Source organism: Epithele typhae, assembly GCF_022376455.1.
Source record: "Epithele typhae strain CBS 203.58 chromosome Unknown BXZ73scaffold_43, whole genome shotgun sequence".
Classification (NCBI taxonomy): domain Eukaryota; kingdom Fungi; phylum Basidiomycota; class Agaricomycetes; order Polyporales; family Epitheliaceae; genus Epithele; species Epithele typhae.
In genome coordinates, this window is record NW_025954234.1 from 300598 (window position 1) to 316627 (window position 16030).

Sequence of the window (16030 nt, forward strand, 5' to 3'; positions counted from 1 at the left end):
CAGGGCTGTAATAAGTTGATATAATAATGACAGAGCATCCCTAGGCCTGTAATAAGCCCCGTTTCTAATGACAGAGCATCTCTAGGTTTGTAATAAGCCCCATTTCTAATGACAGAATGTCCTCAGAGCTGTAATAAGTTGATATCTTAATAAAAGGCATCCCCAAGCCTGTAATAAGTCAATTTCTAATGACAACAGTCTCTGAGGCTTGTAATATGCCTTGTTTCTAATTACATAATATCTCCAGGGCTGTAATAAGCAGATATTCTAATAACAGCAGCCCTTTGTGCTTGTAATGACAGAACATCCTCAGAGTTGTAATAAGTCACGTCAGGTGCTGTCTAGCTATTAATAGCCTCATATCATGGCTGGCCCATCTGGCCATTAATACCTGGCATACAGGTACCCTACCCTACCCTGCAGCCCCCAATTGGGTGAATACTAGCTGTCTAAAAGATAGCTGTCAATAGTAGTGGATAGCAGCAGATCCCTGTTGCAATAGCTGGTTCCTGCACGTAAACGGTAGGGGTTGCACAGCTAGGTGGGATAGGAAAACGGCCAGGCACTATATATATATCAAATTGGGCATTATGTAGCTTCCAAACGCATCCAAGAGCATATTGTTTGGAGCAGTATTAGCAGAGATACAGGTGTACCCCCAGTTTTACTGATAGGTACATCCACTAGAATTGGGAATTGTGGATGGATCCCCTCCGTTCTTTTTGCATAGTATGTGGTTCTCTCTCTAATAGACTGGATTGAAGTCCAATTGGGAAAAATGCACACAATCTAGATTAGATTGCTGATTACGCTTCAGCCACAGCACTTTTGATAGCTTGATATCTCAGCACCACATCTTCCGATAAGCATTGGGTTTGTTTTAATCTCTTGCATTGACATATGCAAACACACTTTAGATGTCATTTGGACATGAAACACTATGAACATGTCCCTGCACATCTGTGCATGTTCAATACCTCTATATTTATAGCTCCACAACCATTGCTCTGATCGCCATACCGCTTGCTGCAACAATTCGGCACTGTAAAGCCAAACCAACATCAAGTTTTGAATCTCTTATTGCACATCTGATAGCATTGGTAAACTCATATCTCACCAGTATTTTACCACCTGATCTGAGACGACTTGTCAGTGGCACATGTGCTTGATCTTAACTCAGATAGAACACAGCTTCAAGATGCAAAAAGAATCTTGTTGATCGGGCAAGAAATGGCTGAGATGTCACATTGGGGCCTGGAATGCAGTACTAAGCTGCAAAGTGTGGCATGAAAACTCTCCACATAACACCCATATATACAAGCATGGAGTGATGTACTTACCCCCAGTATGGCAGTGATGCTCAATCAAGTTCAATAACATACTCAAACATGTTCCCTAAGTCATTACACCATTTTAGTGGCTGTGTGGGCTGAATTGCAGGTTTGTGTGAAGTGAGAGGTGCAGCTGTGAAGCAAAAGTGTACATTGTTTCTACTACAGATGCTATATCTTCCTGAGTTCCTTATCAATTGACATGATCCTTGCTGTGTTAGACACACAACGTACATCAGGAAAAACCCAAATCCATAATGAGACGTTACTGAGGCTTGTGAGGGCTAATGAGCCCGATTATTGTGTTATTCATAAGTATTATTTTTCGCTTACCCCTCTGCTAATGAGAGACCATTACACGGAGAAGGAAGAGTTAGTTGTGAGAGCAGGCCCTCACCAGGCACATTTAGTCTCACTCATGTCCGTAGATCGCTGATTCAAGCACCAGATATTGAGTGGTAGCACTCATCACCCATACAATGTAGCGCAACCATGAACATTGATTCTGTACCGGATGCAGACAAGACTATGATCTAGCTACAGCGACATAGATGGACATATCAACAAGTGATGGTGACGCAATGTAAATGGTACTGTAGGTGCGCGGATAGAGAGGGAGAAGTGTGGGGCCGAGAATGCGTGCACGGGGAGAACGCATACGAAGACGAAGAAGCTTCGTACTAACAGGCCTTTGCGTGAGGTGGCCGGTTGCGCGCGCACAGATACAGTGTGCACGCCGCTCGCATCACAGACGAGCACTCGTGCCCGTCGCCGCCGCGACCAACGTGCACGCTCAAGGGCGGCCCTCTCAAGCCTTTCGCGCACCGTCCATCCGACACCCCTGTCCCAGGGGCAGCAGCTGGCGAGCGGTCGACCTTGAAGACGACAAACGTGCACTCGAGCGGGACCGTGTGTGCACTCACGCACACATGCCACAAGGCGCCGACCGCTCGCCGACGACGTACTCGGGGAAGACGATGGGGAGGACGTTGGTGCCGCTGTCAACGCCACCCGCTGTCGGGACGTAGACGTGGATGGGGATGACAAGGACGTTCCGGGGGCGGACATGGCCGTGGAGCGCGTATCACGCGGGGCTCTATGCGTATGTCAGGGCATGCACAGGGGAGAAAAAGGGTCGGCAAAACAGAGCGGACGGAGGGAAGTACGCTGCCTCACCGGTGATGAAGATGCTTGTGATCCCAGACCACATCCACTCGATGACCATGACCAGGTTCGTCGGGCTCGCCGTGTGCGTCGTCGTCCAGGTCGTGCATTTCGTCATCCTTGTTCAAGACGGAAATTGGCGGGGGCGCACCGCAACCATCGCGCCTCGATCCATCCGTTGCACTCTTCGATACAGATCGAGCCCTGCCCTTCTGGGCATTTTCCGGGCACGAAACAACCGCGAGACGAAAGCGGACACACACCGCTGGTGTGCTGTCCAAATGTAACGGGGGTACATCACGGTGAACGGGGGCACGGGCGGGAGATTGCGACAGGGGCACTCACAAGTCACAGGTTCTCAAGATCGACGGATGGACCGCTGCCGTCGAAGACTTGTTGACCTCAGGCGGAGGGGGTGGACGTCAACGGTAGCGCAAACGAGACGCAGATTAGTGGCCTAAGTAGTAAGGGAGCCCACGGAAGCGCGGGACGTACCTGCGGGGGCGCGCGACGGCGAAGAAAGAGCTCCGGGACTCATTCGTCCTTAAGAAAAGAAAGAGGGTGTGAACCAGGGTGTGGCTGGTGAGGTGGGCAAGGTGGAGGTCGAAGGTGGTGGTGGACAGCTGCCAGCGCGGAGCGGGGGACGCGCGTCGCGCGTTGGGAATGGGCGCTAGTGTGGCGACCGTGTCCCGTGATCGCGTCCTGCCATTCACCGCGCGCGAGTCGAGATAGGTCGAGATGCTGTCCGAACTTCCGTCCAGTCTCCCTTACGCAGCACCCTCCTTGTCTGGACATGAGAATTGCTCAAGTCCACGTCGTCTTCTCGTCCCCAGCATACCACTATTCCTCTCCATCAAGCCTCCACGCGCTATTGCGCACTTCGACTGGCACAAGCACCAGCAAGCTTCGTTTCGGGTCCCTTCCGCCTCCCCATGACTGCCGTCTCTGGTCCCTCCACTGCTCGCCACCCCTCATCATCCAAGAAGCTGCCGAAGCTGCGGCTTTCCGGCCCTCGAGCTCGAGCTCGCACGAAGCGGTCGTGAGTTATCGTGCCTCTTCCTTGTGCTTTCTCCATATCCTCCTTCCCGCCATTGACTGGGAGTACGGGACCCGTACTATGGCCATGAAGAGACCGCGAAGGTCCGGCGCGACTTCTGTGGCGAGCGCGATGGCTGCTTCTACCTCGATCTGGTCGTCGTCGGGCGTGGCGCAATGGTCTTAACTTGCTCGAGCGCGGTCATCCACGACGGCACGATGTACGGCCCGCACGCGTCCTCGCACGACGACCCGTCGGGCCGCCCCCCGACCGCGACGCACAGTACAACCATGCGGCGCTCTTGCAGCCAAAGCTGCACCTCATAGCAGCATTCGTCGCGGGCGCGCCCATATTCTTTCTGGTCAAGTTGGCAGCGCATTCGCCCTGGTTCGTCGCCCTCTTCGCCCTCCTCTCCCAGACCGCGCGCGGGCGCGTCATCGTCTCCTGTGTTCACGTCGTTTCCAGATAGGGCCACGCACACACGCCGCACACACTCCACGAGCAACGTCGCGATGACCGCGCCTGACTCGCACTGGTACGTCTACTTGTCGAGCTGCAACTTCCCCGCCTCAGTGATATCCACCGCGCCCAGCACGAAAGCGTGTTCGTCGCACAACACAAGCAGCATTTATGTGGAGAGATATGTGACAGGGATGTCGAGATTGGGTGCACAGTCAGGTCAGTTTTCGTTGACAAACCAGTATCATGGGATGTGGGGATCTGTACATTGTTGTAGTGCTCACATCACGAAGCAATGACTGCTCTCTGTGTGTTCAATCTATGCGTGCTGATGTGTGAGCAGCGGGCTGCAAGTCATACACTATCGCTACTACTCGTCGGGATCCAGCCGAAAATATCATTATTGTCTAACTACATGTACAGATATCCACTACACTCACTCAATAACGTCAAATTATACCTCATCCACCCCATAAGCGACCAGAAGAAAGGCGATAGTATCTGTAAACTGTGGTGAGTTGGAACAGCGGCAGTATTGTGGCGTATATCGGCTTACCAATACTTTACCTCTCAATAGGGATTTGGGTTTTTCCTGATGTAGAGCACAATCCAGATCTGCAATGTTATATGTTATCAGATGATATGTTATAGTCAGGAAAAGGAATTGATGGGAAGAAAGATAAGGATGGATATGTCTGAAGTGTATGCTGATAATAATTTCGAGAGTAGTATCAGTTTAGACAGTAGATAATGAACATACTGCAGCAAGACAGATGGTGATCAGGGTAATGGTTGTGGAGCTATAAATACAGCCCTGGAGATATTATGTAATTAGAAACAAGGCATATTACAAGCCTCAGAGACTGTTGTCATTAGAAATTGACTTATTACAGGCTTGGGGATGCCTTTCATTAAGATATCAACTTATTACAGCTCTGAGGACATTCTGTCATTAGAAATGGGGCTTATTACAAACCTAGAGATGCTCTGTCATTAGAAACGGGGCTTATTACAGGCCTAGGGATGCTCTGTCATTATTATATCAACTTATTACAGCCCTGAGAATCTTCTGTTATTAGAAACGGGAATTACCACAGCTCTGGAAGGGTGCTGTTATTAGAATATCAACTTATTACAAGTGTAGGTACCCTCTGTTATTAGAAACAAGTCTTATTACAAGGCTGAAGATGTTCTGTTATCAGACTTAGAACCTATTACAATGCCCTGGTGAGGATATAGTACAATGACAATGTGGTGGGAGTTAACAAAACAAGTTTTGCAGGCTCCTAGGCCATTGTATTACAATTGGGGTAACCATAGGTGGGGTGAGGTAGGTCATGCAGTGACACAGAGGTGAGACATGAATCGTGTGAGCTAGGTGGATGCCATGAGAGAGGTGCAATACAGGCAAAATGCGGACGAGACAGAGGAGGCAGTGATGTGGGAAATTGTATTACAATGGTGGCAAGTTCAAAGATGCAGAGGATGTGTGACACAGGAGACATAGGAGATGTCTGGTTGAGGTGGGGATGCGAGCAAGGTGCAAGATGTGTGCTAAAACAGGCAACAAGAGGGTGACATGGGCAAAATGTAGGCAACACGGAGGTGGCGACAGACATGAGTAACATGGGCAAAGTGGGCCAGATGGGTGACGCAAGCAAGGGGCAAGACCAACAAAGCACGTGAAGTACAGAACCAGGGCGAGACGAGCGAGGTGCGAGGTGTGCACAAAATGGGGGACGCACATCAAAGGTGAGATGGGTGGGACATATAAGTGCAAGATGGGCGAGAAGACGGGAGAGGTGAGCGACACAAGTGAGACTGACAAGATGAATGAGACAGACAAGGCAGGCAAGGCAAGGCAAGAGTTGCAAGTGAGATAGACGAGGCGGGTGCAGTGCCAGATGAGCGAGATGGGTGACGCACATGTGAGACAGAAGAAGTGGGCGATGTGGCAATGTGGATGATACAGATTGATACGGGTGAGGTGGTGGGGAGAATGAGAGCAAAACAGGCAAGTGTGAGACAGGCAAGTGAGGCTAGAAAACGATGAGAACAGAGAGAACATCAACATCGAGGGTGCTAGCAGCGCCAAGTGCTGGAGTTCATGCAATGTGCGTCAATTCTCATGCATCTGGTACTGCCAGCACGTCACTCTCAAGTTATGCTTATCTTCTTGACCTCCCCTTCCTCCCCATTCTTCACATCCACCCTGTTCTCCTCCCTAACCTCCTTGTCTTTGCCTCTCAGCACAACATCTTCGAGGAGCACTCAAATGCGCCCCTCACCTGCTGCTTCCTCAATGGGCTGTTGTGGCCCCTCTGGTCTTGGTGAGTCTACCGTTGTCCCCTCCTGCACTCCCCATCTCACCCACTACCTTCCAGACTCTGCCCATACCACAACCCCATTCCCACAAGAGGTATGCTCTAACAGGCATGCATGGGATGCTCATTCCACCGATGCAGCTGTGTTGCATGGCCATTGCTGCTATGTCACACATTGCTCACCTGCTGCTTCTCAAATGTGGTCGTGGCTGGGGCTGGATTGTTGCCCACAATGGCCTGGCTTCTTTGTGGGGGCCTCACTTTGCCCACCCACATCATGCACCCCACCCTTGCTGGTGTCGTATTGGCCAGCTGCATTGTCCATCTCACTCTCATGCATGTCGTGTCACACATGTTCTCACGTCAATGTCCACATCACCCACCTTGGCCACATTCACATCATCTGCATTGCCCACCTATGTCGTTCACTTCGCCTGTGTCACCTACCAAACCCTTGTCAACATTGTTAATGCTCCCATTGTTCATATTCTCATTGCCCACATTGCCCGCTCTCATCCTCGTCGCCCCTGTGCCAATGTCCACATTGCTGACCTCGCCCATGTTACCGTGTTGGTGACCTCGCCCACATCCACATTGTTTGCCTCATGTGTGGCCCACTTCACCATGCTACTCACCTTGCCTGCCTGTCACCCGCTTGCTCATCTGTGTTGCCACCTCATTGACATCATCACCCCACCTTTGTCACCTGCACCCTCATCTTGCTGTAGGAGGTTTCTGGAGCAAGTGAGAGTGTGTTAATAGACACACCTTCATTACTAGTGTAGTTAGATTATGTTAGTTACCAATATATTTCGTCTTTCCCACACATCTATATTGTTGTGAATTAGTGCACTGAGTGATGTTAGGGTTCTCACTTGGGTCCAGTTGCTGTCTCTGATAGAAACTGTTTAGTATCAGATTGCAGGAGTTAGAGTGTTAGTATTATGCACCCTCACTATCTTCTAATGGGTGTAAATATGTGACACATTAGACATATTAGGACACATTAGTAAGATGTGAGACCTAATATGTTTGCTGTTAGATGTGCTGGTTCTCATGTGGTCTAAAAGTCGGGTGATTAGTTGCATTAGACCACATTAGAGCCAAAAGTCTGCTGAATAGATGTGTTAGAGAAAAGTAGGGCTAATATGCAAATTGTGTTTTTTTCTGATGTGTATTTGAGTGTATCAACGCAAACTCAGCACAACAACAGAAGTGGTAGAAGTCAGGAGTGCTAGAGGATGCAAAGAAGGAGGTGTGGTGTGCAGCGGGATACACATATTCTATGCAGCTGGTAGAGGCTGCCAACAAGGGGAAACCTCAGAAGACCTTTACAATGTACAAATAAATCATTCTTTATGAGGTGAGCTCTAGCTGCGATGCACGACACCCTTAACTCAACGCTGTGGGAATCTGCTTCAGACTCCAATTAATTTTGACTAGCACAGCCACTTCCTATGCATAGTTTTTCTACTTACTCCCATCACCCTAGCTCTGGGTTAGGGTTCCACTAGCGCTGGGTTTGCACTGCCACTTTGGCTCAGTGATTCACTCTCTGTTACACTTTGTAGTGCCTGTTAGTGTTTACACCTATTCAACTGGACTGAGGTAGGCGCTCTTTGGGGGCTTCAGTGAGACACTATTTGTACTATTGCTATGAATATACTCAAGAGTTATAGGAATTAATTCAATTTGTGAAGGGCTGATTTCAGCAAAGTGAGGCTTCTGTAAGTTATTTGACAACCAGTGGCTGTAATGCCCTGTCTCTGCCCATTGCACCTATGCCTGCCTACTGGTAAATCAGATCAATTCCCTAGAATGTTGATTATATTTGTGAAGCAATTTTGCATAGTAGCCAGTCTAGATGTAAACAAAGCGCTCATATGAATGTAGTAGTTTCAGCCCTGTAAGGACTATGACATATGGTCTATATGTTGTAACTAATGGTATGAGCTCAGATGATCTTAGGTGTGTTCAATGTGCATTGATGAGAGGGATCTCATATTTATGTCATGTGATACAGGAAGTGCATGTGGTGGAATGGGTTGAGTAACATTGGTAGCACACTATCTGTATAGTGTATGGCTGGTTATAAGCTTGTTGCTGAGCCAATCACTATATATGCAGGTACATTAGAACACCTCTTTGGAGGGCTACAAGACAGTACATGTTACGTTATGTATTGTGCATTGCAGCTGCTATACTGTAGCAACTACTGCTTGGCAGTGTTGACTGAGTTATAGCACTGGGACTGGGAATATGCTTATGTAACATATATAATTCGAAAGCCACTTTGAAGACGTACTTGGAATAGTTTAAATCATAAGAAACAGACAAGAAATGAACAATAGGGAGGGTGTGCAATGTTCTCATATGCAGTCGCCTAATAAGGTGTGTGAGAAAAGGGTTACATAAGCACCAGCAGCGCACTCTCATCCCTGCTGCCACTGCTCCTCCTCTCTTGGGGGACTCTCATCCACCCTTCACCTCTGTAGCCTGGCTTTTGGCCAAAGTCAGTGCTCATGAGTGGGAGGATGCCCCCCTACAGTCCCTGTGCTTCTGTACCATGCCTACTCGGTGCACTGATTTAGAGCGGTGGTTTTGAGCCTAGGATGCCTGTGACATTGCCACTTTGGGTGGCCGGGTTGTTGGAGCACAGACCAAGTTCTGTGTGAGATGGATTCAGCATTCTCTTCAACTCTCTGGTAAGCTTTGGGTGTCTGTGGGTGTTAGGTAGGTATGCTTTCATATATTTGCTCATCTCCATGGTACTTTGATGTCACTGTGCCTCCCTTTCCATCCCCCATCAATCCCAGAACACTGCCAGATTGTTCCCAGGTGTGTGCTCTTTCTGTAAACCTCTCATTCATCCCCCAGTTCGCATTTTTGCCCCACCTGTGCGCATACTGACAGTGTGGGTTAGCACAGCATTAACGGTGTTTATTTCAGAGGCGCCCATTGCATTGCTACATCCACAAGGCCTGTGTGCCATTCATCTCCTTTCTATGCTCTGATTTGCTTCATTTTTGGTGTGTAGCTAGTAGTAGCACTGCACACATGATCTATGTACTTTGTTTTATTGTTTTGTATGCTTTGAGCCCATAATAGCATGTTTGGAGCCTGGGACCAGCCACCTCACCCATCTCAGTGCTCCTGGGCGCTTTATTTCACACTCAGCCACAGCCACCACAGCCAGCTACTGCAAGCCACACCCAGCCATCTAAAATTGTCATCCACAAGCCCTGGGTGGCAATCCATCCTCTTTTAGTGGGGTTGTGCTACCCAATCTTTGTCAGCAGCCTCACCCATGCCTCTCTGCCATATATGGACACTATTTGGCACTATTTGCCCCCTTCTGCCCTTGCCACAACTGCCACAGTGGCTGAAAGTGCGCTGGGTGCCTGTTTTGAACGCTTTTTTCAAACTCAGCTCAACTCAGCTAGTCCAGCTGCTGGGTGGGGGACCCAGGAGCCTTGGGTTCAATCCCTGGTAGTGCCGCTTTTGTCTGCATGTGGCTGTGCTATGCAGGCCTGGTTGTAACAATGGGTATTCAGGCTTTGTGAAATCCAATCAATTGCCTAAAATCCTGACTATATTCATGAAAGCAGCCACCGTAGAGTGTGTTGCTGATGCACTCACATCTTTGCTTTAAATGCATTAGATGAGGCACAGTATAGATGTTATCACTGGTGCCTACTAACTTTGGATAACTCCTGTGAGCTCAGTTCTTATCTGTTTGGGGTGATCGTATATACATCAGAAAGCTATGCAGAAGGCCTATATGACTGGTCTGGCAATGTAGAATGATAGTGTGTATTCTGCCTCTGTAAAGTCAAATACAGCACAAATTGACAAGGGCAGCTATAACACAGGGTGTTGTGACTGTATTGGCTTTGATGTGCATAGTAAGCACTTTAGTCCTAGCTTCCACAATGTTTGGACTTCTGCTATATGTTCTGTTCTTGTCTGTCTGTGGTGATAGTAGTGGTGTTTAACACAACATTAAATGTAGCATATTAAGGTCTCTCATAGCTTCTCATTATATTCCACATCTCATTAATCGTTTTCTGCCAGTAATGGCCCACTCCTACCAAGTAGGTTTTGGGGGACAGCTGAGCTTAACAAAGAGTGCTATCAGTGCTTGCTTGTCTTCATCAATGTCTTTGGCCTTCCAGCCTACAATCTCTGCTTCAGCACCATTGGTTACTCTGCACTCTGTGGCCTCATTGTTTTTAATCATCACTGGCATTCCAACACACAAAGACAGCTTTCCAGGCATATGTGTAGTCATTTTTGGATCCAAACTCCACAATAGATCTCGGAGTTCAGTAAAGGCAATCTTTGTTTTTCTAAGGGGATTGGTTGCTTTTTTACGGGTATACCTTGGCATGTCTTCACTCATATTATATCCTAGTCTGTCCATAGAATAAAAATTTACTAGTTCCTTCCCATGATCCTTTGCAAACTGAGCCACAGACTTTTCATTTATGCCATCCCTCACAGCATTATATCGGGCGATAATGGAGACATACTTGAAGTTTGGATCATTGAGAGAGGGTCTGCCTGGTGCACAGCTAGCAACTCTGGACTGCAACAACTTATAATCAGATTGTGTGCAGGCATAGTACCTGAGATTTTCCAAGGCAACACAAAGCTTTGCATCCTCTGGGCTTTGTGACTTCTGGCGCATATTTTCCCTCAATATTACTGTGGTAGTGAATTGGTGCCACAATGCTTTCCCAATGGACATTTGTTGCTGGGTATGAGAGTGTGTGTGATGGATAACACGTCCAACTTCACCTGAAAACAAGGGTGCACCACCTACTGCAGGAGGCAGCTGGGCAAAATCACCAGCAAGAATCATATTAATACCTCCAAATGGAGTGCCATCATTTGTTAGAGAAGCACACATTTTAGCGCATATAGAATAGAGATCCATGCAGTTCACCATGCTCACTTCATCCAAAAACATGTATTCCAGATGCTGAATGCGTGCCCGGACCTGAGCCAAACTAGCAATGTGGTCTAATCCATTTGAACACAGTCCTCGAACTATTCCCAGAATTGAAGGAAGCCACAAGTGGTCGAATTCCGATGCGAGAAGAGGCAGCCAACGAGCGCCTGTGAAGTGCCTGTCCCAATACTTTTCACAGGGACTGTACCTCTTCCTAGTAATAGATCCTTTCACCTTGTAGTTCATATGGTCCAAATCACTTAGGAGCCGGAAGCAAGCCTTTTCCTCCTCAGTCTCTGGTTTAAAACTTCCCTTAGACAGCCTATTTGCAAGCTCAGTCACAGTCTCTGTGCTGATATTCAGCAGTCTGTGTGCAATCTCATCAAAACGCTTCTTATCAGCAAGAAGATAGCCTGCACTAGTAGACTGCTTGATTTGCTCATGGTTCAAAGCAACCAAGGGAAACAATGGCTCAAGTTGGAAGGTTTATCATGGTACATCAGCAACTGCTGCTTTCGCTTCTCTTCAGATACACGAATAGCACCTTTCACATTTTTCAGCCCACCATAGCCGTACGGAAACAGCCACGGAAACATTTGTGGGTAGAGCTGAGGATTGTTATAGATGCTCTCTGGATTTTTTTCCTAACCAATTCCAAGCACCTTTCCACCAGATTTGTAGTGTTCTACAGCTCTTGCCTTGATTTCATATGGTCTGATCTTCCCCAGATGTTCAAGACGTTCACCGGTCAATCCATGCACTACAAATGGACACTTTCCATCATCTACACCCTCTTCTTCCTCTATTCCAGTGACTGCAGCTGCCTCTGGATCAATATTAGACATACTCTTAGTCTGAGTATAGTTCACAATCACTAGAGGCTCATCTTCTGGATACTCTGCCAGATTTTTGTATGAAATGGTCAGATCTGCATAGTCAGAATGGTTGAGCTTAAGCCACTCGAGTGCAGCACTGACTTTCTTTTGCCTAACAAGCATAGGTGTGCGTTTGTATTCCTTTGCTGTGGGCACATTAGGACCCAGAAATATAAATGCAAGCACTTCATCAAGCTCGTCTCTAGGTGGAGGCAGTACAGAATATATTTTAGGTATGGGGAGAGAATGGCTGACTACATTTGCCTTCATCTTAGATATGCCAGATATCTGGACTTTTACTATGCACATATTGTGCTTCACTCGGGCAATCAGGAGCTTTTCTGTCTAGCTCAAATCTTTGAGAGTATCTGGTACCTCTCTAATCCAAAGCCCATTTGCTAGACTGTTTGGGGGTAACTTTCCAGAAAGTAAATCAGTGGCACATGACTGGCAGACATCATCACAATTTGGCAGGAGCACCTTCCCTAGGATATCACAAGTAGGATCTGCAATAGAAGTGCACTCTACCTGTGTAACTGGCCTTTCTAGAATGAGAATATTTAGATCACATGTAAGCTTGCTGAGGGGTTGAAGTGCTGACTTGTACGTCAATAAGCCACAGACTGCACAGGCGCTCTCTTGGAAGTTCCGGAGCTGAATGTCTGAGGCAAATCCAGTGATAATGTCTCCAAGCAACTTGTTATCAGGTGGATCCGGTGGAAACCGGTTCTTTATAGGGTTTGATACTGGTTGATTCAAAGTTAGGAGAGCTTTGGCACGCTTGTTCTTTTGTTTTTACTGTTAGACTGAACCGGCTCAGTTGGTACGAACGATGTTATAAAGTCACCACATGCAACACAAGTGTGGTTTTGTAGCCTGGTGATTAAATTGCTTTTAAGCCTTTGGTCTGTAACTGTGAGTGTGATTGTGTGGAGTTTAGCTAATTGAATCAAGTCGGGCTTCTGTAATCTGAGAACCAAGTGCTGCAAAGGAATTTTGACGAATGAAGCACACTCAGTATTGACTGTTTCACCAGAAGGTACATATTTGTGGTAGCGATAGTTCATATTCATCATCAATTCACCTTCTACCGGATACCTCCGAAGTTCACTTGCCGTCCACCATTTTCCTCGTACATTCTTAGAGGGAATGACAGCACCACCACACTGCAACAAGATCGGAGAAATGGCTAGACAGAGAGAACTTCTTACTGGCACCTGATATATGTGATATTTAGTACAAATGGCAGCCCAGAAATCATGGCGAAGCATGCAAGGTCGCATAAACCAAAGTCTGATCAGCCTGACCTGGCACCGGGGAGAATGCCAGGTCAAATAATGTGATGGATTAGGCTGAATATAGCCATATGTATATCCCTGTGTATATTCTGAATGGTTCTCGACTAGCAAATGATAAATCACATGGATGTGACTAAAGGCGCAGATGGACAGAGCTTGCAGTAGAGGTGCTCATCCTAACCTCGTCCCAAAGGGACCCGGGGCTTTCAATCAAGGTGCCCAGTGTAACCTGAGATGTGTAGTATACATCCACACAGAGGGGGACAATCTGCAAACGTGTGAGTAACGTGAAACAGTGAACAGAAATAATAGCGAACTTACGGCATGGATCAAACCGGTTTGCAGAAAGTGATGTGTAGTTGGCATGCATAGAGACATGCCATGTGCACTGGATGAGCCTAAAAGGCCCAATAGCAAGGCAAATGTGAGCGGAGAGTGGGCAGACATTGTGGTTCGAGTTGAGAAGTGAGAAGCGCTCAAAGGCAGCCTAGCTGAACTTCAACTTCAACCGCCACCAAAATCCCATACTCATGTGATTTATTACTAAGCATCATGGCAGACAGATTTCACATTTCAGCAGCAAGACGACAGTTAGAATTATCAGAGAAAGGCAGACATATTTATCACACAGAAATGGCAGACAACAGATTTCATTGCAACAACGGTGGGATAACACCCCAGTAAAGACAAAGAAGAACAATATGCAGGTTGCTAAAGGCAGCAAGGGCAGGAAACAGATATCAAGAGGACATTAGACAAGTATAAGAGGGATGAGCTACAGCTAGAGTGGTGAGCGAGCATGAGAGTCATATGTAAGCAAGTCCACAGAGGAGATATTATGCACGTGACTGAGGGAGAGGGAGATATCGGTGAGGACAAAAGGGTAAGCAAGCTAGAACAATATACAAGTCTGGGATAGAGCAGGAGAGTGGGAAGCAGAGGTATATACTAGGCTATGACAATGACTATATAAGCACTGTCCAACTGGGATGATGATTGCAAAAGCTGTCCGACAAGGATGACAACCCAAACACTGTCCGGAATGACAAGACGACAAGTACCTGATGATATCTAAACATCATGCATCTTGTGACTGCCGAGCTTCACAGCACCGGCGAGGTTCACAGAGATGCGAAAGTCGACATCAGACCGGCCGTAGGTGTTAACGGTGAAGTACACCAGAGCAAGGTCATAGAGGCGGAGCTCGTTGCTGTGCGGCTTTGGGCCGGAGTAGATCGGGAGGTTGGACGGCTCCTCGACACGGAAGCCGGGGGCGGGGTTGTCAACCTTGAAGTGCTGGCTGGCGTCAAAGATGGGGTCTAGATAGATATGTTTTTAGTATGCAGTGTAGAAGGGGATTAAATGCACTTACAGTTGTCGCTGTTGTTGTAGAAGGCGCGGATCATCTGGGCGGTGCTGCGAACATTCTGAGTGCGAGTGATCCCCATATGGGAGATGGCCAGAGCTGGAAGTGTAGGGTGAGCATGTGAGCGTATAAGCAAAATTGATATACTCACGGAGATTGTTGGTGTTCCCTGAAAATGAGCAGAAAGATATTTGTGAGCTGGATGCATGTAAAATGACAGACACACTCACCTCTAGAAGTCGACGGCTGGGACACATTTGGAGACACAAGGTAGGTATGGGCCCAGAAGGACATGATGATCTGGGTAGATTCCGTAGCGTCGTTCCAGAACTGGTTGTACCTGGTGGGAACGGCACTCTTGTTGATGTCGAAGGCATTGAGGAAGAAGCGACCATAACATGAGCAAGCCATGTCGCCTATGAGCATGAGCTGGATGCCCTTGGCCTCCTTCTTGCTGGCGTTGAACTTGTAGATGCCAGTGCCCCACATCTCACAATGGAGGACGACGCCTACTATGTAGAAGAGCGCCTGTTGGCCCTTGTTCGGTCCAAACCGGAAGCCGAGGTTGTGAATAGGAGAACCAGGTGACTTCTGGATCCCCATGAGCAGGGAAGGGTCTGCACAGCTGATGTTGACCATGGTTTTTCCATCACCGGGACTGGAGAGCAGCTTGAGAAAAGCGCTAAAAATATCTAAATCAGAGGGTGCCTTCTATAAAGTCAGTTAATAAGACGTACATAGGGTCAAGGTCCAGGAAGGCCTCATCGAAAAGCCCATCAGTGAGGAAGTGTCTTACTGTACTGCTGAGCAGTGACAGAGGCCTGATGTGGGAGTGGGCCACAAACACCAATCAGGGAAGAGAGAGGGGTGGATGGGTGTAGATTGAGTGTGGATGACCTCCATGTAGTGGTGCAGAGTGTAACGGTTCACGTTACATCATGCACCTTACGATCATCTCGGCTACCACTTTCGGACTCACACTATGTACCTGCATTTGTGTTCTACATACCTTTTGAGAAACCAACACACACACCCTATCCTACGACTACGCCCTACGGACAGCTCAGCGGTCGTCCTGCTCGCCTACGACTCTCCTGTGGGCAGGCTATGTGACGTCCCAGCCGCCGACCGTCACACAGAGGTGATGCCGGCACTAGGCGCAAACAGATGCAAACTAGAGTCACACGAGGGATGTCTAGCCCACAAAAACCAAGTTAACATAG

At 47.8% G+C, this 16030-nt stretch overlaps 1 protein-coding gene across 1 annotated transcript; it reads right to left on the bottom strand.

Annotated features, from left to right (window-relative positions):
• Positions 1-14512: 14512 nt before the first annotated feature.
• BXZ73DRAFT_79392 (uncharacterized protein) lies at positions 14513-15446 on the bottom strand (the record flags this gene model as incomplete). The annotated part of the gene is made up of 4 exons (XM_048023077.1): positions 14513-14760; positions 14814-14906; positions 14959-14976; positions 15038-15446. 4 exons carry the CDS (start codon positions 15444-15446, stop codon positions 14513-14515), a joined length of 768 nt encoding a protein of 255 aa, XP_047875543.1.
• Between the last annotated feature and the right edge of the window lie 584 nt (positions 15447-16030).